The 27,254-nt window shown below is 36.5% G+C and overlaps 1 protein-coding gene across 1 annotated transcript in view; it reads right to left on the bottom strand.

The window, feature by feature from the left end:
• IMPG1 (interphotoreceptor matrix proteoglycan 1) overlaps positions 1-15,801 on the bottom strand; it is a 59,259-nt gene extending 43,458 nt beyond the window's left edge. The window contains exons 1-2 of the mRNA XM_032185505.1: positions 15,735-15,801; positions 1,496-1,729 (exon numbers count right to left, since the gene is read on the bottom strand). Coding sequence (XP_032041396.1) covers positions 1,496-1,729; positions 15,735-15,801 — 301 coding nt within the window. The remainder of the gene's footprint in view (positions 1-1,495; positions 1,730-15,734) is intronic.
• Positions 15,802-27,254: the final 11,453 nt, after the last annotated feature.

The raw sequence follows: 27,254 nt of genomic DNA, 5'->3' as shown, positions 1-27,254 counted from the left end.
ATGAGCATACCAATCATTTAGCTGCAGTCACCTGCTTTCTTGTGTACTTTTGGGGAAGAACTTCTGATTCAGCTGTAATCCAGAAGAACCGTGTGACACCTACTCAGAAGAGTTTGTGAGTGTATAATGTTCTGCTAGGAAAGAAGAGGTGTAAGTTTAAGCATGCTTGCACTACAAGTCTTACAAAGCCCAATCTCCCACTCAGAAGTGATGTGCTGCTCTCTGAAAAGATGTTAGTAGCATGCTCATCAGTTTTAAAGGAAAATTTCACAGTTGCCATTCCTTAAATTCAGGTTAATGGTAGCTGCCTGTCCTAGGAGACCTTGTTTTATCAGGGACATAACCAGGGAGTTTTAAGGATTTTCAAGATTAATTCACGTTTAAGAAAGGCTTTTTGGATCAGACTCTTTGACATAGGTTTCAGAGTTTGCTCTAATGCCCACTGGTATGGAATTCAGTCCTACAATAGATTCCAGATATGTTTGTATCCATAGGAATGACTATAGACATGATGTGGCTTGTCCATTCTGCCTATGAGAAGTGGCTACTGGAGTAAAATTTTTGCAGCTGTACATCCAGATTTCATTTCAGAGGGAACAGACTGGTTTACTGAAAGGGAGCTGGGGATCAACCAAGTTAGAATACATGTATGTGAATGGTTGAAGACCTATACAGAGGAACAGATACATAAATTAAGATGATTTAAGAGAATAGAAGTTCCCTTAAATACTTGCATCCCTAACGTGCTGACTGTGTTTTAGAGCTCTATTTGATCTATCTAGTTGCAACTCCAAAATATTATTTTTTAAAAAGTACAAATTGGAACAGTCACTGAATGGAGAAAAGAGAGAGAGAGGAAGATAGGAAATACCAAAAACTGTTTGCACTATTCTCTGCAGGGACCTAAAATTAGAGTGGTAACTCTATAAGCTCTCTACAGTCAAGGGAGGAAAAGAAAGGGAGAGAGGGAGAGAGGGATTTGGGAAAGAGCAGAAAACCACATTCTAGGTTTTAAAAAATAATACTCAAGTCTTGTCAGGTGCTGCTGCACTTATATTAGTGTTTATGTTGTACCAACACTGCCATAGACTTAATACAACTACAGATACACCAATGTATTCATGAAATGGCAGATGAATAGTTTCTTTAAATGTCTTGAATGGGTGGGATTAATTCTGAGTAGCAAAGTTAGTAACAACTACACTTTTGAGAAAAATGGTACCTCTTTACACAGTAGTGCAAGCATAATTTGGTCTTCAAGTTCTGTCATGCTAGAAAAATATGCAATTACATTGATACCATTAGTCTTTTGAGTGCATTGTTTTATTCTGTTCTGGTAATTGCCTGTCTTGAGCTGTGCTGATTTGCATGTAATATTTAATCATAAAGTAAACATCACATATATTTTCTAGAGCTAAAAAGCAAGATTCTGAAAAATTACTAGGTTCTGTCAATACTTTCAGGGAATAATCACAGGCTACAATCATTGTTTTACCTCTTAATCTATAATAAGCTTGGTGACTGGCTAAAATCTGTTTCACTGATTCCTGTGGGCAAACTTTCACACCAGTTGAGAAAAAGGATGACCTCTTTGTTCGGTGTTTTGCCATGTCAAATATCCGTCTTAAGGTTGAGACTCTGGACCTCTTTGTTGTTCTTTCTGTTTTGTCTGACCCCGAGGCATCTGCTAGATGTTTGGCTTCACCACGATTTATTTTACCAGGGCTTTCTGGAAAAGATAAAAAGGTAAATATGTATAAAGATACATTGCATAAGCAGTATGAAAGATCATGACTGGAAAATACTTGTGAATCTGAGAGTTTTTTGTGTTTAACTGTGATGGTGATTTCAACGTACAGAACGAATTAATGTGTTGAGGAGAAATGTCCTTTGATTATGCTGGACAACCATGACTCAAAAAACTGGTAACTAATTTCCTTATAACTCATCATGTGACTGTCAGTTCACACAGGGTAAAGGTTTCAGAAGCCCAAAATCTTGTTTTCAGTAGTGTCTTTGGGTTAGAACCACAAAGGATACTTAGGTGTTTGAAGTTTGTGCTACAGCATCTCATTTCACAGAATCACAGAATTTCTAGATTGGAAGAGACCTCAAGATCATTGAGTCCAACCTCTGACCTAACACTAACAGTCCCCACTAAACCATATCCCTAAGCTGTACATCTAAATGTCTTTTGAAGACTTCCAGGGATGGTGACTCCACCACTTCCCTGGGCAGCCTGTTCCAGTGCCTCACAACCCTTTCAGTGAAGAAGTTCTTCCTAACATCCAACCTAAAACTCCCCTGGTGCAACTTAAGCCCATTCCCCCTCGTCCTGTCACCAGGCACGTGGGAGAATAGACCAACCCGACCTCGCTACAGCCTCCTTTAAGGTATCTGTAAAGAGCAATAAGATCACCCCTGAGCCTCCTTTTCTCCAGGCTGAACAAGCCCAGCTCCCTCAGCCGCTCCTCGTAGGACTTGTTCTCCAGGCCCCTCACCAGCTTTGTCACCCTTCTCTGGACCTGCTCAAGCACCTCGATGTCCTTCTTGTAGCGAGGGGCCCAAACCTGAACACAGTACTCGAGGTGCAGCCTCACCAGAGCCGAGTACAGGGGGACGATCACCTCCCTCACCCTGCTGGTCACACTGTTTCTTATGCAAGCCAGGATGCCGTTGGCCTTCTTGGCCACCTGAGCACACAGCTGGCTCATATTCAGCCGACTATCAACCATCACTCCCAGGTCCTTCTCTGCCTGGCAGCTCTCCAACCACTCATCTCCCAGACTGTAGCTCTGCTTGGGGTTATTGCGCCCCAGGTGCAGGACCTGGCATTTGGCTTTGTTGAACTTCATGCAGTTGACCTCAGCCCATCAGTGCAGCCTATTCAGATCCTCCTGCAGAGCCTTCCTACCCTCAAGCAGATCGACACATGCACCTAACATGGTGTCATCTGCAAACTTACTGAGGGTGCACTCAATGCCCTCGTCCAGGTCATCGATGAAGATATTAAAGAGGACCGGCCCCAGCACCGAGCCCTGGGGGACGCCACTAGTGACTGGCCTCCAACTGGACTTGACTCCATTTACCATGACTCTTTGGGCCCGGCTATCCAGCCAGTTTCTAACCCAACAAAGCGTGCGCCAGTCCAAGCCAAGAGCAGCCAGTTTCTTGAGGAGAATGCTGTGGGAGATGGTGTCAAAATCCTTGCTGAAGTCAAGGTAGACCACATCCACAGCCTTTCCCTCATCCACCCAGCACGTCACTTTGTCATAGAAGGAGATCAGGTTCGTCAAGCAGGACCTGCCTTTCATAAACACATGCTGACTGGGCCTGATCACCTGCTTGCTCTGCAAGTGCTGTGTGATGACTCTCAAGAGGATCTGCTCCATGAGCTTCCCTGGTACTGAGGTCAAACTGACAGGCCTGTAGTTTCCCGGGTCTGCCCTCCGGCCCTTCTTGTAGATGGGCGTCACGTTTGCTAGCTGCCAGTCAGCTGGGACCTCCCCCGATAGCCAGGACTGCTGATAAATGATGGACAGTGGCTTGGCCAGCTCCATTGCCAGTTCTCTCAGTATCCTCAGGATACTGAGAGAACTGATGGATCCCATCTGGCCCCATCGACTTGTGCACATCCAAGTGCCGTACCAGGTCACCAACCAGTTCTTCGTGAATAGTGAGGGCCACATCCTGCTCCCCATCCACTTCCACCAGCTCAGGGTACTGGGTATCCAGAGAACAACCGGTATTGCCGCTAAAGACTGAGGTGAAGAAGGCATTAAGCACCTCCACCTTTTCCTCATCTCTTGTAACTAAGTTTCCCCCCGCATCCAGCAAAGGATGGAGATTCTCCTTAGTCCTCCTTTTTGTGTTGATGTATTTATAAAAATGTTTTTTGTTATCTTTAACGGCAGTAGCCAGATTGAGCTCCAGATGAGCTTTGGCCTTCCTAATTTTGACCCCGCACAGCCTTGCAACATCGTTATAGTCCTCCCTAGTGGCCTGCCCACTTTTCCAAAGATTATAAACCCTCTTTTTTTTCCTATTTGTGAGACTATAACCCTATAGGGAAGTTTACAGCACTCTGTTAAGTAACTATGGAGCTTGTGGAAAGTGAAACATATCTGTATTAGCTTGCAGTATAAAAATGTATCTATACTAACAAATATGTAATGTGAGAAATAGTAGTACCTTAAATGGGTACCCTTTCAGATGCTCTTGTTTTTGCTCTGGGCTTCAGGTCACATCTCCCTTCACATTGGGTACATAGTCTTGAACCCACCCTGGGAACTAGCTGCTGAAACACATCCTTTCAAAAGCTGAACAGGAGTTTAATTGTCTTTGGGGAAAGAAATAGCTGTTTCCAGTCTTCCTCTTTTACTCCACAGTGCACTCCTCTTTCCATTCCTCACCAAACAGATATATTAATCAGAACAGACTGCAATTATGCTTCTTTGACACTGGATGATAGTGTCAGGAATGCTCTGGCTCTTTGTATCTCAATAGATCTTTAATTATTCCCAGAAAAGTGGAACAGCTACTGTAGAAAAAAGTGAGATCACTAAGTGGAAACTGAAGAGCTAGGCTCAAGTTTTACTTATGCAGCTATTCATTTATGAAAAATGTTCCCCAAATAGAATCAAGCAAAGAACCACTCATATTAGATTGCACACAAAAACCTCAAGACTCATTTGGTCACACTTCCTAAATATATGAGATTCTCTATTATGTGACATAGCAGCTAAATTTTATGTTAAAATGTTAACAATAAAAACAGGTATACATTTGAGCAAGCTGAAGTGCAGCATTTTGCAGAATCATGCAACAGGAGCCATTACTGTATTTTAGATTATCTCCCAAAATTTTGCATACATTTTAATAAAGATATTAAAATTCATATGAAAATATCTATTTTTTTTTCATTTTCATACATTTGATGCTATGCATTTTCATGTGCTACAATGAAAAATAAAGTAAAATATAATCAGAATACAAGGCTTGTTGGAAGAACTTTTTAGAAAAGAAAGGGTAAATTTTGTAGATAATTGGAAAACTTGAAGGAAGAAAATGCAAGAAAGGCATGGTATATGTGTGCCTGAGTTGTTGCTTTAATGAATGGTTTAAAAATTTGTAAAAGTATAATAAAATGAAATAATATGGTTCAAAAGAAATAAGTTTAGTGAGAGTAATATTAAAATAAATAAATAAAAGTAAAACTGAGTTTACAGGATAAAGAAGAAATAACATGCTGCATTTAATAAATGTTAATTATTGTTTACTTGTACTAATCAAGAAAAATAAGGAAGGTAACACATTATTTTGACAATTGGAAACTTTGTTAATTAAATGTTTAAAGATAAGTTAGCAGCTGATCAATAAGAGAAAAATAAAGGAAAAGCATACAACTGCAGAAAGAACAGTACTTCAAGTAAAGAATGGGAGAAATTCTATGATATATGTCAGAATATATATATGTATGTCTCGGTTCTTATTTAATGTCAGAATTAACATTCAATTTTTTCTGTGTAAAAGTCATAATAATGACATTTATATTATGAAGTATTTGGTATTCTGATATGGAAAGAAGTTGAGTACTTGATTATGAGGAATATTTTACAAATATAGAAGCTTATACAATGAAAGCAACAGGCAATTTTTGTGGTTTTGCAGAACATGCTAGAGGCAGCAGCTGGCATGACTAGAACTATCTAATTGTTGTAAAGTAAATGAAAATGATGATGTAGTCATATAATATTTGTTATAGAATGCATTGGCAGTAACTAGTTTTCCACAGTAATATCAGATCATGGACCATAAAGGTAACACTGCATAAAAGGAACTTGCTCTGTGAAAATGTGGTCTTGTGTCCACCAGAAATCACAAGGGGGCAAACACTAGATTATTTAGGACACTGAATGATTTGAATGGTATATGGGGAGAGAGTAATAGATTTACCACCAAGGAAGATCCACTGCCAGTAAAATCTCAGAGTAGTCCCCTGAAATCTTCTAAAATAAAATACCAATAATCTACATGGAAAGAAGCTGGTTGTAAGTCTATTACCTGTTACAAGCTCTATTAACTGCTATAGCCCAGCTGCTGAAGAAGTCTGACCAACTGGGGCAGAGGATTTTGTCATTAAGCTCTTTGATAGCTTTTGTATGGAGCAGAGGACTTTCTTGATGGATTTGCTTCTTCCCCCGGGATTTGCCCCTAAGTCATTAACTTGAATTAAGAATTATACTATTCATAAGATTGAGAGAGGAGATTCTTCACAAATGATTGTTGTAATGACCTTGAATTCTCTCCCTATTCTCAAATTAGGGTTATTATTTTGGCTTTTCATTCTGAGAAAGTGACCACATATTTATCTGTTTCCAGTTATCAGTGTTCTGCTTGCCTATGCAGGGTAGTTTCACTTGACCTTTGAAAATTAAAATATTCTATCCAAAAAGGAAAAAATTAAAATGTAGTAAAGGCTTTAGCAGCAGAATTCAGGGTGATATGAGGACAAAACTGTTGAAATCTGAATAATTCATCATTAAGGTCATCACAAGGTCTAACATGTATGATAAAACTGGTAAGTCTGGAAAATAAGTTAGGATATTAGGAAACCAAGGAATGCTTGATTGATAAATGAGACATACTGCCTTCAGAGTGAAATAATTATTAATTAAAATACAGGGCTTATTTAAGTGGAACTACTGAAATAGAACAAGATAAAAGCTTATCAAAGAGGATGAATCAAATAAAGATGCCATAAATGTGCTTATGTGATCCAATTAAATATATAGCAGGGCCAGCAGGGCCAACAACCACCATATTGATAATTCAACCAGTAACAAAAGCAAGGATGATTAGTCATGGAAGTTGATCTTGAGATCTCTGAAAGGGCTGATTAGTGTAAACACCAGATGGAATGCAGAAAGCATGAATGTCCGGGTCTCTTCTCTCTCAGAGTCAGTCTCCTCCTGTTATGGGAGTAGTGAGCACCCCAAATTCAAATGGCACTTGACAATGACAGACAGGATTCCCAAAGTGTGTTCTCTCCTTATATACTTTTTAGTGTGCTTTTTATGCCACATTGCCTCAATCCTATTTGCATGGGAAAGGTCTGAACAGATTGAAGGGGCTTAGATGAGCAGGGAAAGATTAACGTATAGCATGGCTTTATGCAGCCTAGGTCATGCATATGAGTACAAGATTATACGTCTTGCTTGTACTTATCTTTGGGCCCTATACATTCTTTAACTAATATTAAGGCACACAGTGAAAGAACTGATGGCAGCATTAAATGCATCCTGGAGGGTAGTGAGTCTTATCTAGGATCTACCTGGGGTAGCCAAGGCACTGGAGGAAGCTCAATTTGCGTCTCACTTCTTCAGGCTTATTGTACTCAGTCAGTGAACTGCTGAAAGAAAAGGAGCTGACATAGGTGCCTAGCCTCAGCAGAAGCTAAATACTGGCCAGAGGAGAATGCTTGTGTGTTCCTAAAAGAGAGGAATTGAGCTAAGGAATTTATCCTAAAAATAAATTGAATTTTATTTCCTCAAAATTGATATCAGCAACAATAAGCTAGGTGATTCTTATTTGACACGCTGGGTTGTGTTAAATGTCACTGAATAGTAACTTCACCTGTGGAATGAGGCTTGGGTATCCAACTGTGGCAAAGATCTACGAGGCCTCCAGCTTGGAAGACCCTGTCATAGAATCATAGAATGATTTGCACTGGAAAGGACCACAAAGACCATCTAATTCCAAACTCCCTGCCATGGGCGGGGACACATCCCACTGGATCAGGTTGCTCAAAATTTCCACTAGAAAACTTTCTGTACAAGTATCATGAAGTTGATGTCTACATACCCAGCACTACAAAACCTCTACTGTACCTTCCAGTGTTCCAGTAGATTTGGTGTTACCTTACATGTCAAGGAGGTGCTCAGCCCTGCTTGTGCAGTTGGGACTCTGTACTAAAGATACAATAAATCTGATACCTGTATCTCTCACTTGCATTCAGCATGACAAAACATTACCTGCACATGTTCAAAAACTGTGCTCAAGCCCACTAAGACACCAGAGAGGATTGCCAGGCTCCTTGTATGGAACTAAAATATCAAGGTACCTAAAAGATAGGTTCTGTAATTTTCAGCCTTTTAAAGCTTATATTTTTGTTTTGATCTGGATTGGTAACAGGGGATTTTGCTTCCTGAGAATTCAGGAAGATGGTGGGATTTCATAAATCCTCTTTCTTGGTAGGAATGCATGACGATGCTCCTTTAAACTTTTATGGAAGACAAAGATTTTATCTGTATTAACACCATATTCAAACAAAACAAGACTTCCATGAATCCTTAGGTTATAGAGTCATGTTTTTCTTCTGTCAAAAATATTAAATATTGGTTATAGTGAAACAGTATGCAGTAAATCCAGAGAAGAATGTGATAAATTATTTTGAAATATATGGTTATAGTAAAGACAATAGTAAAAGTCAATATTTATTTATTTATTTATTTATTAGTGGTGATAAAAGGTAATACATTCAAAGCTAGCAGATAGAATTAGGTAATAGAAGTTTATTCTTCTTGTTCAAAACCCTTTAACCTAGATTTACATTTTGGTACCAAAGACCAGTTTTAATCAACTAAGCTGCTTTGGAATGTCAGTAAGTGTGAAAAAAAAAATCATATTTGCAAATTAACATTGGAAAACTCAACTAGACATCATAGCCTCACAGCTGTTCCATTGCTCCTAACTACTCACGGAAATCTGTGTGGTTTTCTATGCCAAGTGGAGAAATGCAATTGTTAAATCAACTGACTTCAGAAAGTAGGCTAAGAACATGGTCGTTTGAAACACAGTTTTTATGAAATACAAATTTAGGCCTTATTACAGATCAACATAATATTTTCTCCCTTTCTAAACAGATAATTTAGTAACATAATTGAATTATTCCAACTATACTATTTATGATAAATGAACTGTTGTGAATTATTTACCTATTACAGTTGAGAATAGAAAACATCGTAAACCCAGGGAAGATTCTTCTGCTTTTGTGAATACAGTTGTCGTACACTGAGCAGCACTAACTTTGCATTCACCATAACTGCAGCCAGTACCAACCACAAATATTGAACATACAAAATATCTGTAGTCAACACATGATTCTGACACATCTTTACTAACTGAAAGAGCACCATAAGAAACTTATGTTTTCCTTGACACCATTTAGAGTAGCAATACATGTATATCCTTTCTCTTTCAGACAGATAAGTGCAAATTCTGGTGAAGAATCCTCACTGTCCAGGGTGACCTTATCGCAGTTTTTCAATTCTTAAAGGGGGTTATAGATAAATGGAGAGCAACTTTTTGCTCAGTCAGATAATATTAGGAAAAGAGGGAATGATTTTAAACTAAAAGAGAGGAGATTTGTATTAGAGGTTAAGAGGAAATTTTTCACTCAGAAAGTGGTGAGGTACTGGCACAGGTTGGCCAGAGAAGCTGTGAATGCCCCCTCCCTGGAGGTGTTCAAGGCCAGATTGGAGAAGGCCCTGGACAACCTGGTCTGGTGGGAGGTGTCCCTGCCCATGGCAGGGGGGTTGGAACTAGATGATCTCTAAGGTCCTTTCCAACTCAAACTGTACTATGATTTCTATGGTTCCATGATTATTCTTCAGCTTTACTAGCTGCTACTGCTGGAATTCACAGAGAAGATATCATGCCATTTATGGTTTTATTGCCAACTTCTGAATCCTGCAACAGTCCAACATTCAGACTAGAAACAGCATTGAAGTATTTCTTCTTTTAAAATTGATGTATGAAACATATATCTATTTGCATTACACTGGATATCTTAAAAGCATTTGGCCTGAAATCCTATTCTATGATCTGATATTGTTTGCATCAAAACATTAAATAAAATGTTTTAAATGTTTGAGTAGTTCTTGGAGGAATGCATCCAATCAGCAGTGATGAAACACTCACTTGAGCACCTCTGCTATTCATTTTCTAACCAATCTTACTCAAGATGTACAACCACGCTCTGAGAAAGTCAGTGAGAAAGCATAAGTTCAAGTTGCAGTGATATAATGCCATACTTATCAACATATCAACATTCACAATGGCACGAGTCAAAGAATCACAGTGCAGACCGGAATTTTTGAGTTGTATTCAAATGTGATGATGATTAGGACAGTTGCCATGCAGGATCCAGCATCCAGGATCCAGAAGCCACTGAACCATTTCTTTGCCTGAACTTTTGTAACTGGAACTGGTCAATTTTTCTCACAGTTTAGGGGCACTCATCCTGCAAGGCAATCTACGGTCTCTAGTTAGCGGATTCCTTCTTATTTTGACAGAGAGTGACTTGGTCTTACCATACCGAACTATGTTATCTTCCAAGATGAATAGTAGAGAAGCCCAAGTGTCAAGCTGCATAGATCAATTTATGTTGGAACGATATCTGGAGATCGCCTAATCCTATTCCTTGCTCTAAGCATGACCATTCTTTGATCTAGATTCAATTGATCCACTTATGATGGGGAAGAAGAGAGGGAAAAGGACTTCATTAGAACTATCTCCATTAGTGCCATAACCACAAAATCATAAAGTAAAATGTGAATGTGCTACTACCTCCTGCTGAAATTTCTGAGGTTTCTGTGTTGACTCATATGTATGAAAGATATACTTGGAGCACAAATACTAAAACTGGCACTTCAGGTAACTTAAGTTCAGGGACTCTTAGACTGTTAATACACGATTGAATAAAATCCAAGAAAGCTAATAAAAGGTTCAGAGTGGTAAATAAGCAGGTGATCTTGGCTCTGCACCAAACGAGGTATTTTAGAGAAAGAACCTCACTACAGAAAAGATAAACGTGGTAGCCTAAGTGTGATTAGCTATGCAGGCTCCCAATTTTTAGAAATAATTGGGGTCCTACTGACTTGCAGATGTCTGTGTGATTAGACAGTTGCTTCAAGACTCAGCTTGCTAAACTGCGGTTGTGTTTTATGACTAGTACCTCATACAGGTCAGGACTTCAGTTTCTATGTTACACCTCAGGTCCTCATGCTTTGTCATGTGAGAATGATGATGTTGCTCTGTCAGGTAACAAGGTTAAAACAGGTGGTATTCTTGCGTACCATGATAAGGCATGCTACAATTACATAAGGGTATATAAACACCTACTCTGTAGCAGGTGCTGGGGTACTTCCAGGTGATTGTTAATTCTGTGATTCCTGGATATGCTACTATTCTGAAGTAAATAGAAGTAAATAGAAGTTGATAGTTCAGTAAATAGAAGTTGATAGTGACTAAATCCCAGTGTAGTAGTACCAAGTAATATGCCAGTAATATAGTACAAAGGCCCTTCTCCACACTTTTATAACCTACATCTATATGGACATACAAGCAGATAGACAGACAGATAGCTAGATAGATATTTCTTTTTAGGATATGTGTTGTTCAATATCACATGTTCCTACAGGGAAGGAATTCTTTGAAATGCAGTAGTGCTTGCTAAGTGCAAAATGCATAAAATATGCAGGATAGTGCACCTAATTTCTGATAAAAATGGAAGAATGATAGGGAAGGAGTAAACGTCTCATTTCAAACCCAAAGGAACTGTGAATAGGACAGGAGTACAAAAGTAAAGGGGAAAATATATTTTTCCCTCTGGGAAGAAAACAAGGTTTGCTACATCTGATGAATACAGGCCATATCACCTAGTGTACTGCTGAAGCTACTAGGACACCCCTGTTAGCTGAGAAAAGGAGAATCCCCCAAACAATAATCCAACAGGTTAAGACCCCAAGTAAAGTAACTTTGTTGTAACATATTAAAAAATATATTTTAAAAAGTTTGCATTATTAAAATATATTTTAATATAATTTATATTTTATTTTTCCTATTTTTATAATTTTATATTTTATTTTATTATATTTTATAAGTTAATATAATTATAATTTAATATAATTATATTTTTACAATATATTTTAATAATATATTTTTTAAAAGTTTGTAAAGAGAGAAAATATTTTATTATTAAGAATGTTTGTCTTGTCCACAGTTGTTTTCTGAGACCACCCCCCTTCTCCCAGCTATATGTTCAGTCACATATAGTGTCACATATTTTTCCCTAATTACTGTAGAATGGATGTGAGGAGAACTGTAATTAATCTTTAAGATTCCATGTTGATACTTTAGTATTTTTATCCAAGTTTGTCTCTTGGTCAGGAAATAGCTAACAGTTTTGCATTTGTTTAAACAAACAGTATTTTACTTTTCATTTATTTATAAGCACAACCAGGACAGCTAGCTTTAGTTTGGTAATCCTTGTTTTATGAGTGAAAGTAGAGAATAATCTTAGTGCACAAAGCTAACGCATTCTCTTTTGTTCTTTCTTTGAAGATATATATTCTTTGACTTTGTTCTCTGTCTGGCACAGATTTGCTTAACCCTTTTTTTGAGGACAACTATAGTAATGAAGATCTGCAACAGTTATTGTCAAATTAGAACAGTCGAGAGGGAAGTGGTAAGTCAGAATGAATTAAAATGATTTCATAGAGCACACAGAAAGCCTTTGTGTCCTAAAGAATGACTGAGTAGATAGAGTATATTTGCTTGCTGATTAAAAACTAACACTAAGCACTCAAATATTCTCTCTCTCCTTTACATTCTTACTGTCAAGTGCTAGGATGTACTCAGCATCAGTGTATAGTTTGGGGAGTTCAAAGCTTGTGTGTATTTTGCTGGTTAGTGTGAATGTTCAATGTTTTACAATTCAGCAGTTAAAAATTACTGTCATATTGATTATATATGTATTTTGCCATCACACAGATTTTGTCCTCCTCACTTTCTCTTTCCATTATTAGAAACAGTTTCTGTCAGGACAGTGACGAAGAGTTCAAGTCCTGAGGTCATTTCCTGGAGTTTGGCACTAGCCATGGTCAAAGATAAACACTCCATCTCTTAAGTCTTTATGTTGCATGCTACAGTTCCTTGTTTGTTATCTGTGGGATTGGAGGTGCTCCTGGACAGCATCCAAATGCCTAAGAGATGGGTCTTAATCCTAAAACATGGTTTAGGAAGGAAGAATCAAAAGACATTTCTGAGTAAGCCCCATTTTTGTTCACCCTAAAACACAGATGTGAGTAAAACAAGAATTTGAGCTTCAGATAGTTTTGTTCATAATGAAAAATAAAATAAAAAATTATTTGGATATTTTTATTCTTTTTATTCTTATTTTAAGATTGGAGTATTTTATTTCTTAATCTTTTATTTCCTAGTTTGTCATAGTTGAAATGTACTTTAAACTAGAATAGTCCTAAAAGCCTCGAATCATCTATGTTAGGATCTTTAATAAGTGATTAATATAAGTATTCAGACTACTGGGAGAGCATGTGTACTTTTCAAAATATATTCTCTAACTATCTGACCCTAATTCTCAGTCATAAAATAGCAGTTCTGGATGCATTTCTGCTCTGATGAAGAACTATCTTAAGATAAATATTAAGTCCTTTGAGATTTGTATGTGTATTTGAGATAACAACACAGTTTAAAAATATTATATATAGCATAATTATATAACAATAAAAAGCAGTTATTATGTATTTGTGTATACCAAATGTATTTAAAAAAACTGCTGGGAAGAAATTTTTCCAATTATCATTCACATACATATATAGAAAAAATAATTTTTCCATTGAAAGCCATCAAAAATTAGAAAATTAAAAGACTACTATGAAAGCTTTGATATATATTAAAATGGCAGCTGAGTTGCTTGTTATATTTGAAAGGAGAAAAATACAAGCTATAAAAAAGACTTAGCTCACAGTTAAATCATTTTCTCCCTATTTCAAGATACTATATGTAGTGTATTATTCAGCATTGCTTTCTGAATGTTGGTAGATTTTCCAAGTACTGAGATTTTCCAATTACTGCATCTCTGAGGGGGATAATATACAGTTCTGTATTCCTCTTTGTCAAGATACTCTCCTATAATTTTGTGACTATCTTTTTATGGGAAATGCATTGTAACATACAAGTACAATTTATGATGGGTGTAACTGTGTCTCCACTTTTCACATTATTACTTTCTCATTTCATAACTATAAATACAGACTGTAATGATATCATCAACCATGCATGAATTACATGAAATTTACTTAATCTTTTTCCATCAGAGAATATGCAATTTGTGTATTTTGATAAACCTTATTTTCCTTGTCAGAGATGAACTATCATTCATTCTCTCATTTTTGCCATATTTCCAAACTATCATTAATGATTAAATAACACTATTTACATGAAGTTAAAAGGTAAAATCAAAGAAAAACAGAATATAAATCTAGTGTTAGCTAATGCATTAGTTTTTCCCAAGCATGTTTTCAGTACTGTAATTGTCCACAGGAGAAGATTTACATAATATCAATGAGATACATGAACGGAATTATTTTTTAAAGCAAATCTGTACACAGAAGAACAAGACTCAAAAACAAGTGACGTGGAAATAAAACTTTCCAATTCTTATTGACAGTAGACTGTTTCACACCATATCTATTTCAATACTGTTGGGAAGACTTCTCTTTTATTATTTTATATTCTTTGCATTTAATTAATATGCTTGCAGTTGATGGAAAATAGGAGGTCATTCATGTGGGCAAAGCATAAAGCATTTGTTATATTGACTTTAATTCATTTTTTTTTTTTTTTTAATATCAAAGCATAGACAGAAAAGTTAATAAGAAATCTCACCACAAAAGAAACACCTTCCCCAAACATCTAAATTGCATATGGAACCAAACAGGGAAAAAATCACACCACCATTTTTTGTTTTCTGTTGTTGAAGAAACTTTAAAATTGCTGTGAACTTTGTGATGTTTTTAAAGGGAACAATAGCTAGCTGTAGTACTAAGTACACCAAAGTTGTCAGTATTTCTGTTTACTTGCAAATAATTTCACATATTACTACTTTATTTTATTTTCATTGAGACCTGTTTATTGGAATGCATTTAAAAATCATACTCTGCATCACTAAAGGAATATATTTTGTCATGTTATTATAATTATAGGGTGCTTTTTTTCTATTTTAGCTTTTCTGAATATGTACTTATGTTAGCAGATATTTCCTCTTCATTTTCCTATTGTAATATTTATATTTTCCTGCTTGTTCTGTTCTGTGTATAAACCTTCTTAGCATTGCTGTTTCTTTTTATTTGGCACTTTTTTGTATTCCCCCAAAATCTGTATTTCTAAAAGTTTTTGAAGTTGTTTCTGATAATAGCTGGTAAATATAAAAATATAATTCACTTTCTCTTAATTTCAAAGATATCAGGCAACCTTTAACAAAGTCAACACTTTCTTAGAATGTTCTAAGAACATGTTCTTAGAATGTTCTTCCTTAGATGTTCTTTCAGCTGTTTTGTTCCTTTCATATAATTATTTTTGAAGTTATATATATATATTTCCATAAAAGGGCATATGCAGGTGAATGGAAACTAAAATGCATCTCTTACAGAAAATGTAAAGCCAAGGGAACACACATGAGAAATATTGTCAACATTTCCATTTTCAACTTCATATCTGTCTCACCAACTCTGCTGTCTCTATCTGAATTGTCAAGACACCAAATTCCAAACAAATAATTTGATAATCACAAAATGACCCGATCTTTCAATTTTTTTTTTCCCCCAACCTATTAAAGTTAATTAGTATAATCCTTTTATATATGAACTTACCTCTGCTTTCCTGAACTTGGAGAGCAAGGCAAATGACCAAAAATATTAATCCAGTTTTCAAATGCATGCTGTCTATCGATCATTCACAGTTTTCAAGAATAATCATGCAGGAAATAAGAATGTTGAGGTCAAGTAGAAGATTATTAATTATTATTATTATTATTTTTAACAATTAAAATCTCCAAATATATTCCCTGTTTTTTTTTTTTTTTTTTTTTTTTCTTTTTTTTTCTTTGTTATTTCTTCAGGTGTCCTCAGATGTGGGCTGCTTTGAATTGCAAGTAGGTGAAGAGTGGAACAGGTGCCAGAATTCAAGAGCTGGACAAACACCTCCAACGCAAACACTTCTAGCCTGGGGGACTGGAGTGGTAAGACAAGAGTGACAACGTCTTAAAAAAAAGCAGTGTCTGTTTCGGGAATAATCTTTTTATCTGCTGCTCAGACATAATCCCTCTTACGGTCCAGCTGGAAGAGCTTTCTTCATCTTATTAACCTTCTGGAGCAGCATCTGTCAACCCCGGTAGACTTCAGCACTATCACGATAAACAACGGAAGTCTCTTCTAGTGCCCATTGCCTTCAAACACTGATCATTTGGGCATTCCAGAGGTACAGCAAGTGAGCAGAGGTGAAATCATGGGGAAAGATGATTGCGCTATTTCCAAACCTGTGATCACAAAAAACAGGGAAATTCCATTGAAAAGGAAGAGAGCTTTCTCTGAAAGAACATACTATATTCTGCTTACCCACTACATTTGACCTGGAAGCCCCTCTCCATCCTCATACCAAAAGGTTGCTGTTGTGATATTTCTATAATAGAACTGATGATGATGTTCTATGACAGCAGGGGAATGATGTGACTCAGCAGTAAATTGCAGCAGTGTTCAGGGCTGGCACAAGTTGATTCCAAATTGGTTGTGGGGGAGGGAAGGTGGTGCATGGAAGGAGAATAAAAAAAAACAAAAAAACAACACAACATGGTGGGAAATGATGTTTCAAGCACACAGCTATAACTGGGCCAAGAACTGGCAGTGAGTGAATACAGTTTTCAAACAGCTCTGTTCCAGTTTCCCAAATAACTGTTCCTGTTACATATTTGGAACGTGTAAAAGTGCCATACTTTTTGTTTTCAAGAATGTTTTATAGTGTTTCAACAAACCTAAAAGACTACCAGGAGGATATTTGTAAATGTCTGTCTCACTCAGAGATTTCTGTGCAACTGGATTTTAGATTAGGAAATATCTAGACTGGCAGCAACTGTTTTCTAGCTCTGTAAATTCAAGTTGTTTTAAGAACAACCTTCATTTGAACCCAATCAGTATTCTATTTTTACTTAGGATTTAAACAATGACAACCTCCCTCCCTTCCTGAGATAGCCTAATTTTAACTACTCGGACCAGCTAATAAAGAGACTGAGCTGAGACCAACAAGGTCTGCTTTTTCTTATTTTCCCAATCTTTTTCTGATTTTCAGTACTCACTGTAATGCTTTATATATGTTGTTTCATTTACATTGTTTTACTGTTCTAACAAAACAAATTAGGAAGACCTTGTCAGTAGCACAATGAAAGCCAGCAGTGGAGATGATCAGGATATATACCAGAGAAAATTTGAGTATTAAAGCAGGATCATTATTTAGCAGTACCAATATTCAACTTTACATATTTTATATATCATAATCAAGTGGTATGTGGTATAGTCATATACGGACTACCTCTATGATCCACATAATCTTTAGCACTCATTTATAAGCATGTTACAGTTGAAAGATGGAAGTTCCCCTAACATATTATCTCATTGTTGATTGATTCAGGTCTGGATCTGCAACTTTTGGAAGCACAGGGAATTTTTCTTATGGTAGTGGAATCCACTGCTTCTAGCACCATCTTCTGAAAGTGCAGGGTTGGCATTTCTGGAAATCACAAGCCATTTCTTCAGAGAACCCTAGGTACAAAACTCCCTATGGAATTTGATAGGAATGTGATCCTTTAATTCCATTAGGAATCTAATTTAAGCATTGGACTGAATTTTAAAAAGTGCAATAAAGAGATTTACTTAATTACTATGCAGAGTTAGTGGAGTCTGAAACAAGAATCAGAAATCCTTTCATTTAAAAATGTTGAGTGAGCCCTTCTCATATAGGAGAAGACACACAAATTTATAAAACATGCTTTGTATCTTTCAGAGAATTTAAAATAAACATGTGCAGGAACAATACTAGAAGATACCGCAGTGTTGTTTAGTGTCAAGGTATGACTTTTGGAAAATATTAAGCTCCATGGATAAACATTGACTAAAAGTTGTAGGGTGGGAGTCTGCATACATTGGGATGCTGCTTAAATGATGAATATTTCAAGCTGTTTTTTGTTAAGGAAGTGCCTTCTATGTATTTCCATTTAATTAAGATTTTTTTTTTTTTTAACTAACCTTGATAACTGGTACAGCAGAAGCAAACAAGAATGATAAACACTCATTAAAGCTAAAGCAATATTATCTAGGGACCACTCCATCTCTAAGTGCTGTAGTGTTTAATTATAGGTCACTGTTAATTAATCTAGAAGCATTTCTTCTATTTGGTTTGCTGTCAACAATAATTATATATTCTTAAAGAGGCAATTAAAAAAAATCAACTGAAATTCAATAGTGCACTACAAATACACTACCAAGACATGGGAAAGGCAAAACTGTATACTAAAATATCCATTCATCCAAGATAAGTGCTCGTAAATGTTTTAAATCAGACCTGTTAATGGTCAACTCAATGAATCACTGCACATATCTAAAATGATATGCTGACATGTTGTTTAAATATAACAAAAGCTGTTTCCTTTGTTTGAAAAAAAATAACAATTTAGGCCATTGAGAACCCTGTTTTGAAGATGTTTTATGTAAATGGTGGGCAAGACTGAGGTTCAAGATGTTGCCACATAAAGATGATCTAAAAGTAGTTACGTATAGTGCTAAATTTTAGGTACCCTACTTAGGTATGGAAATCAGGGTGCCAGCTAACTCAAGTGCCCAATGGAAACAAGACAGATTTTCTCTTCCAAACAGCACTCTAAATCATCTATGTTTGTGTTCTAGTTTTAGATGTTCTGAGTCATTTCTCCTTCTGGTTAAGCAAATTTTTTTACTTATAATTTCCATGACGCATTTCCCTGAGAAACTTGCCTCACCACAAAGAAGGGTAGATCTGTACTTATGAAGTAGTTTTTAAATAATCCCAAGTCTTTCTTTGCCTCTGCAGGAGCCAGACTGGTATCCTGCAACTGCTATGCACTAGACTTTTGTAGGCTTTTGATTAAAACTGAGGAAATGCAGTTTTCTCAGTTCTTCAGAAGGGTTCCTCTGCACCCTTCTTTGCTACTGAGTTTGGCCAAACCAAGCCTCTCTCAAACCCTGTATCTGCAAATGGAAGGGATGAAATTGGAGAGCTAGAAATGCATCTGCAGGAACAAACAAGAAAATAGATGTAAAAAAGATTTTTTTTCCCTTTCTCATGCAATTATAATGTTGATGAAATATTTCACAAATAAAAGTATTCTTTTAAATTAAAAAAAGAAAAGCGCTGAATTGTTATTTTATTTTTCAGATATTCTAGTAACAACAACAACAACAAAACAACAACACAAACCCATGTCTCTCAGGAAGGTAAAAAAAAAATATCTTATGTTTTGTTAAATGTTTTCCTTTGTATTTCTTAGAGAATTCCTCTTTCTCATGTCTCTCCTTAGTAGCAGAGACCAAATAAGATCACATAAAAGAAAGATATTTTGACACTAAGAAATGATATTTTCTGTCCGAAAGAACCTATCGGTGTCCAGATATTTTTCTTGCAAATGTCCTCTTGCTTTTCAGATCAATGGTTCTTTAAAACCTATTTCATCTGGAAATTCCTTCATTGTCCCCTCAAAACTGAACTTTGCCGGTGTATCCTGGAAGAGAGTCACACAACTCCCTTTGCTGGTGGCCATACACAGTGATAACACTGGATAATACATTGAAATTCCTACCTCCATTTCTATTGGGGTGTCAGTAATGCAGCAAATGCTGTGGAAATTAAGTTAGTTGTTAGTTTGAGTAAATGCCAAATTGGAGCAATAATTTAGTTTTGATTAAAGCTGTGAATTATATAGTAAGAAATAGCCAAGAAAAATATCGGTGATCCAAGGAAATCAAAAGAAAATCAGAGGTTAAATTTCTGCGTTTCTGGGTTGTGCAACTGACTCATTAAAACAGCCTGTATACCAAAGGAAAGAGTTTTTGGAAAGATTTTGGTACTTACCTGGAGAACAATATCTCAGCAATTCTAGCTTCAGTACTAGGCAAATTGATATAATTCATAACAAAATAAGTAAGTATGATAGCAAGAATAATTTGGTTGATACAATGTTTTTGGATATCCAACAGTTTTTAAGCTGTCTACCCTTAAAAAACTAAATTGTCATGGAATAAAAAAAAAAAAAGAAAAAAGAAAAAAGTATTCTGTATTAACAGCTTGTTATAAAATGAGAACTAAGGGAAAGAAGCAAGCATTTCATTAGCTAGGTGTTACCATTAGGTTTTAAACTGGAAGCGGGGGACAAGTAATGTGATGACAAAATTTGCTGGTGGTACAGAATAGTTCAGAATCATTAAAATTTTGATTTCAGTAATAGTGAAAAGACACAGATCTGTGTCCTGATGCTGAATGTGAATAACTAAGCTGCAGAATGGTTTCCATGTACGTGAATGTTACATAGGCTAGAAGTCTTTGGCCCGAAAGAGAGATGACAGAGAGGTAGAGAAGATTATTACATTATTTAGTTTTTCTCATAATATGAAAACTGGAAAATTCCCAGATTAATTTTCTGGTATTTATTTCTGCCTTCTTCCTGAGCCTTTTCTGTTGGACTCAGCAGCTTGTCGGGACAATACATTTTCCAAAGTGCTTACTTGTATTTTTGAAATATTTACTTTATATAAAAATAAGAAGGAATTCAAGAAATTTTTGAATGGTCATCATGAAATGGGATACATATGCTGTTCCCATTCCAGTCTCTTGCACAAAGTCCATTAATCACTATCAAACACTGCAAGGGCAAGCTAGGAACTGGAAAATTTTATGCTTGCCTGTTTCTTATGTTCTTTCCAATCCATCTGCTATTGGCCATAAATGTAGATAGAAGAGATAGAAGATTAACTGGGCCATTGATCTGGTCCAACATGGCTACTGATAGACACTGAGCTGTCTCTAACACTACTCTGTCATTAACATCAAGCTTAACATCAAGGAGTTATAACAACTCCTGCTCATACTAAATGGTGCAACAGCCTGGTCTCTTTCCTATGATAAACACCTTTCTCCTCCAAGGTGAGGAGCCTGATACTTTGCTCTGCAGTCTCAGCAAACTCTGTGGAAACCCATTCTGAACACAAAGCTGAAGCAGGTGATGGATTAATACAGCTGTGTGTCTCCTTTCAGGAACATATTAGTATACCTCTTCTGTAATCAAAAGATATACCTAACATTCTATAGGGTCTTTAAAAGGCTTTGCTGTTTTGCCATTGCTGACACAGTTAAGTAGTGCTAGCACCTCTTACTATTTAGAATGGGAATAAATGCTGTGGGCATACGTTTTCATGAGAGTTACAGGTACATCCCTGACAACTGCTTGATACCATCATCAGTGCTTTCTTATAAAGCTTTTTATGCTGTACACTGTTAAAATGATTGATGAATTTAGATGCTGTTTCATGTGATATGGGAAAATGCATAGTATTAACTGAGTAATTCAACATAATTATGAGAAAAATACTACAGTCAGCTGTTTCAGGATGATCTCTGATAAATTATGCTTATGTTATTAGCTACATGATCTTCCTTTGCTATCAATAAACATCTAAAATTTATTATTATTATTATTATTATTATTATTATTATTATTATTATTATTATTATTATTATTATTATTATTATTTCTAGTTGGCAGTGACACAGCAAGCTGACCATTAGCTTCCAGTCAGTAGAGATAAAGTACATCCGCTCAGACAGATTAACACGTAGTTACTTGCATATCCATACACAACTTTCTGTTATTCCTGGAACTGCTTAGGTTTATATCATGGGGGGTTGTATTGAGCTGACACATGTTTCTTCCAAATTGTTTTCCTCTCGCTGCTTAGAAAGAATACTTGTTTTAGCTATTAGCTAAATCTAGAGTTAGTTGATGGACTCACTGCTCACAAAACAGTCCTGGACAGTGTAGCAAATTAAATTGAATACTGCAGTTACCAGTTATAAAAAACTAAAACTACCAAATGTGTTTCTCTATGTGAAGCAGAGATGTGGTCTTCTAAAATATATATTGTCTAAACAGAAGCAGGAAAGACATGATTAGCTGGTAGCTCCACTTCATTTTATGACAATTTGAAGAAGATGTTTAATAGTGAACAAGAAGGCAAGAAGTGAACATATGAAATCTTTGGTGTGCTTGAATCCCCATACTAGCTTAGTTTTTCCTCTGAGAAATTGGGTACTTTACTGCTGAGTCTAACACTCTAACACTGTTCTTTTGTTTTCTTTCATTTTTTTTTTTCCCCAGCTATTCCTCATCATGCACAACAGCTGCACCAGTTCATCAGTATTTTAGTTTTTAAATTTACCTGAAGAAACAGTCTTACAGAAAAGCTAGTATGTGCACCAGTGTTGTGTGACACTTAAACTGTTGAGAGAAGAAAAACTTAAACCTAACCAGAAAAATAATGTATAACAATGTCTATGCAATTTATTTTTATTTATTTTTATTTATTTTTTTATTTTTTTGGTGGAAGCTATACTGTGCTAAGCTTAAATGCTCTGGTAACAATTTCTTACTCTCCTTTTTCAGATGAGTGTTGCTTTTTTTTTTTTTTTTTTTTTTTTTTTTTTTTTTTTTTTCTTTCCAGCAAGGAACAGGTTTGGACCTGTTCTGACAGCAGGACTTTTTTGGTCCTGACCATACCCCAAAACTTCCTGATCTACACATGTGATGATAACTGTCATTAACTAAGTTTAACTGTAGCAAATGTAAATATCCAAACTTCACTCCAAGATTTTCTTAACAAAATGCAAGAAACTGGAAGTAGTTTTGAGGTTGCATTGAACTATGCCTGGCAAGCTTTGGAGAAGTATTTAAGTAACTTAAGCACTGCTGTTATCTGTATTATTTGTCTTTTTGCTTCAGTTACTTTCAGTAATACACCAAGCAAATTGACTTTACCTGTCCTAGCCTATCATCTACATAAGCTTATTTTATGTTTTTGAAGGATTTCTCTCTCTTCTCTATGCAGCTGACAGTATTATACATGTCATTGCTTAGATAATGCATTCTGTGTCTGTGCAGATTTTTTTTTCCTTGTATCATTAGTCACCTTGTTTTAAAATGTTCAATAAAGTTGTAGTATCATTTTACATTCTTTCCAAATGGCTCTGTGGCAGCTGGGCCTAATTCTGCATCTCCTTCTACATTAGAATCAGAGAATCGCAGAATATCCTGAGATGGATGGGACACTCAAAGATCATCGAGTCCAGCTCCTGTCTCCACACAGGACCACCCAAAACCGTCTGTCTGAGAGCGTTGTCCAAACACTGCTTGAACTCTGGAAGGCTTGGTGCCATGACCACTGCCTTGGGGAGCCTATTCCAGTGCCTGACCATCCTTTTGGAAACGTAGCTGATGCAGGCTACTGACAACGAGATGTTTGTACTAGTTCTTTCAAACCATGTTACGATTCTCATTTGTATTGTTCAGCTGCCCATTCTCATTTTGATATTTTGTTATTGGTAAACTTTAAGGAGAATAAACAATAGATAAGCTCTTATTCATTGTACATTCCAAAGAGAAAAAAAAAATGTTTTGACTAATTTCTGTGAAAAGTAAGGTATATTTTTATTATTTCTGAAAGTTGTAATTTTGAAGTCATTCTCATGTTTAAATATTGCTTTTTCATTTTCATTAAACAGCTTGAGAATTTGTCATATATTATTTAGTCAGGTTGTGACCTTGCTTTTCTATGAAGTTGCTGATTGCCATTAATTTTTCTTTCTTACAGATTTTTATTTCTGGAAGTGTTTTCAGTTTCAGTGTACTAGTCTAAAGGGTGAAATGTATTATACATGCACTACTGTACATGCTGAGTACTTCTGGGATGTTTAACTTTGAGAAGAGATGACTCAGGGGGATCTTAACAACATTTTTTTAAGTAAGTGATGGGAAGGGGTAAAAGAAACAGAACAAACCTCTTTGTGGTGTCTGTTGAAAGGATAGGAGGCAATGAGCACAAACTAAAATGCAAGAAATTTTGTTTAACCATTTAAGCATACATTTTTATATATAAGTGTGATTGAACACTGGAACGGTGCTATTCAGAGAGGTTGTAAAGTCTCTATTCTTGAAAATATGCAAAATCCAACTGGATGTGGTCCTCAGCAACCTGTTCTGACTGACCTGGATCTTAATGTGTGGTTAGACTAGATGACATCCAACGTCCCTTCCTACTTTATCCATTTTGTAGTTGTATAATTCTCTAACAGTGAGTGAATAGAAACAACTGTAAATGGGCATGTAACTTTTTCAGATTTGTTTCAACACCACTTTAGCCTGCTATAGGTCCTCTACAAGCCACATTTATCTCCAAACGGTATTTTCAATGTGATTCTTTGATGTGGCCAATATATTTACACACGAATATTTTAAAGTCTAACCTACACAGAACAAGAATTTACTCAACGTACAGTTAGGAGTATATTATGTATAGAAATCTGAAATTATATTTTAAAGAAAGAAAATTTTAGATTAAGAAAAACAATAAATTCTAGAATTTGTTCATTTCTGAAACAGAATGTTGGGGTGTGGCAAAAGTTCCTTTCTGTGCATTGTTAGAAATGGTGTCAATCACATGTTCAGGTTTGTATTTTAAAATCATACTTCTTATCAGTGATTGCTAAAGTAGGCTTCAATTATTCAAGGTACACTGTATAAATGTTCAGTTAAAGATGACTCATTCTCATAAAAGAGCACACAGGATTGGCCAAAGTAGGACAGGAGTTCAAAAATGTTTTCACAGCATAAGCAGGATCAGTTGTGGTTGTTAATTCCAGTTTATAACCTGTATCCTTCAGTTAGGGTGCTGTTACCCTCTACATAGCATTGATGTTGCATATGAATGGCAGGAAGGGAGAATCTGCATCAGGAAATCTGTTGTTCCTGGGTGAGGTCCTGTTCCTTCCCCTTCAGTCCAGAATTAATCCTAAATTAACCCTTCAATTTTTCTCTCATCTATTTTTCCACATATATATAAATATACATGTATATATACACATATTAATTTACATTCCCCATCTCCTAGTTTCATTCTACTTCTTTCTGCAGTTTTCTCATCTTCTTCATGTCTTTGACCTGAAAGTGCTTTCCAGCCCACCACTGTGTGTTATTTTGGAAACTAAGAATGGAGGATTGCTGTGGGGTTTAACTGCTACTCCTTGTTGGTAACTCCAAAGTAAGAGAAGCTACTTATTTTATGTTGTACAATACCACCCTCCACTGGCAGTTTCTCCTTCCCTCTACATTTCACTGGAGCCTACAGCAACACATGGATATCCCCTGCCTTCAGAATTCACAAGAGAATTATCCTTTAGAAAGCTGCATATCTTACATTTTTATTAGGAAAAAGAAACAATGCCACTGTACCTTCCTTCTCACCCCCTGCATTGGATTTTGGTATCATGACAGTTTATTTCACTATTTTTTTTCTGACATCTTTTTAATTCTGACTCCCATTTCTTGGTGGCTACCTTGATGGCTGGTCCCCAGTTTCCCCATGACACAATACAAAGCATACTTCAGAAATCAGTCCTTGTTTTTAGCTAGACTTGGTGCTCTGCTCAGTGCAAATGGGTAAGGACATTTTACATGGATTCCTACCATCTCAGCCCTGGAATAAGTGGGGTTTTAAAGAGATGGGGGTCCCTGGGGCTCCTTGGCTATCTGATCTGGAACAGCAAAGCATAGGTACCCGGTAGGATGCACCAGCTTTTTGCACCCCATCAGCACTCGGCCAGACAAAAGCTTTTGGAGGAACCAGCTCAAGGCTGATTTTGGTTCTGAGGATGTTAAAACAAATAGCATTCTGTATAACAGCTATTCCCCTGTAACGTTGATCCTGAGTGAGACACACTGTAGGCAGGCTGAGTATTCTAACAGCAATAACCATTCAGGACTGCCTCCTTGCTATAAGCCCATTAATGGCAAGACAGGATTGTGCCTCTGTCCCTTTACAGTTAACACCACAGCCATCGATCTGCCTTTTTACAGTCTGGTTTATGAATACTTCTCCCTTGTACCATGCAGCCACCTTCTGCAATCCCTGAGGCTCCTCTCACAGACTCCCATCTCAGCCTCCCTCCCTCTCCTCGACTCTCTTTACCATCCTGTCTTCTGACTATCTGTCAGCTAATCCCTTACTAATTAAACTCTGCCCAAAGGACAAGTAAACAGAGTAGCACACGTGAAATTTGCAGGCAGTTGTTCCTCTTGCTCTGTTTGTGTATTTAATCCTCTGCGCTAGCTTTTATCAGCTTGTCTATTTAGATAAGAAGCTGTTGTGGAGCAGGGATGCTGTGTATATATTGTGCAAGCTCCACTTTCCTAAGCACTATGGTAACAAACATAATAAGAGCTAATATCACACAGTGCTTGAAGGTCATTAGAGGCAGCTGTTGCCACGTCTTGAGGGTGCTAGTGGCAGCTATTTTACTGCTGCCTGCTAGAGATCTGCTTCTGCAAACAGGTCCTGCTCAACAGCTTCACTGTCACCATCAAGTTAGGCTGAAAACTCTTTGGGGGATCTTCCTGGGCACCAGTTTCCATAAAAAATTTTCATTTTTTTACAGAACATTTTTATAAAATAACACTTAAAACATACAAGTCTCATTGACCTTTCTTCACATGCATGGGGACATGAGGACATGGGTATGTGCAGCACTAGGTTGCATCTTCAACTTACTTCTTCAAGAAGCTTGAATAGTTTAGGATGAAAAGAAACAATGTCTTTAGAGGGTTACCACTGCCTTGTTTACTATGGATGCCTGTGGTTTTAGTTTGAGTGACCTCTGTTGAGACCTTTTATAACTTGTGTAGCAATACGTGAAGTCCATTTGTGTTTACGTGCAATATATGATAATATGATTATCCATGCTACACTACAAGGACAAGGTGAAAGCAGCATTCTGTCCATTTATCATACTGAAGATAACATAAAATGGTTACTTATTCCCATTTTTCTTTCCATATTCTTTTCCCCTGCATCTCATTGTCATCCAAGGCAGGCATTTCTCCATAACTTAGTGTAAAAACTGGAAGTCGGACAGCATTTATTGTTCTGGGAAATAAAATAGCTTTTTGAGAACAATGCAAGGGAATACTAAGCCTCACTAAGCGGGAATCCCTGAAATAGCATTCCTGCACCTTGTTATTAGCAATGCAATCTGGGCAACTGATTTTT

The sequence above is a fragment of the Aythya fuligula genome, chromosome 3 (assembly GCF_009819795.1).
Source record: "Aythya fuligula isolate bAytFul2 chromosome 3, bAytFul2.pri, whole genome shotgun sequence".
NCBI lineage: Eukaryota > Metazoa > Chordata > Aves > Anseriformes > Anatidae > Aythya > Aythya fuligula.
Note: the sequence above shows the minus strand (reverse complement) of the source record. Positions and strands in the feature narration are given on the sequence as shown.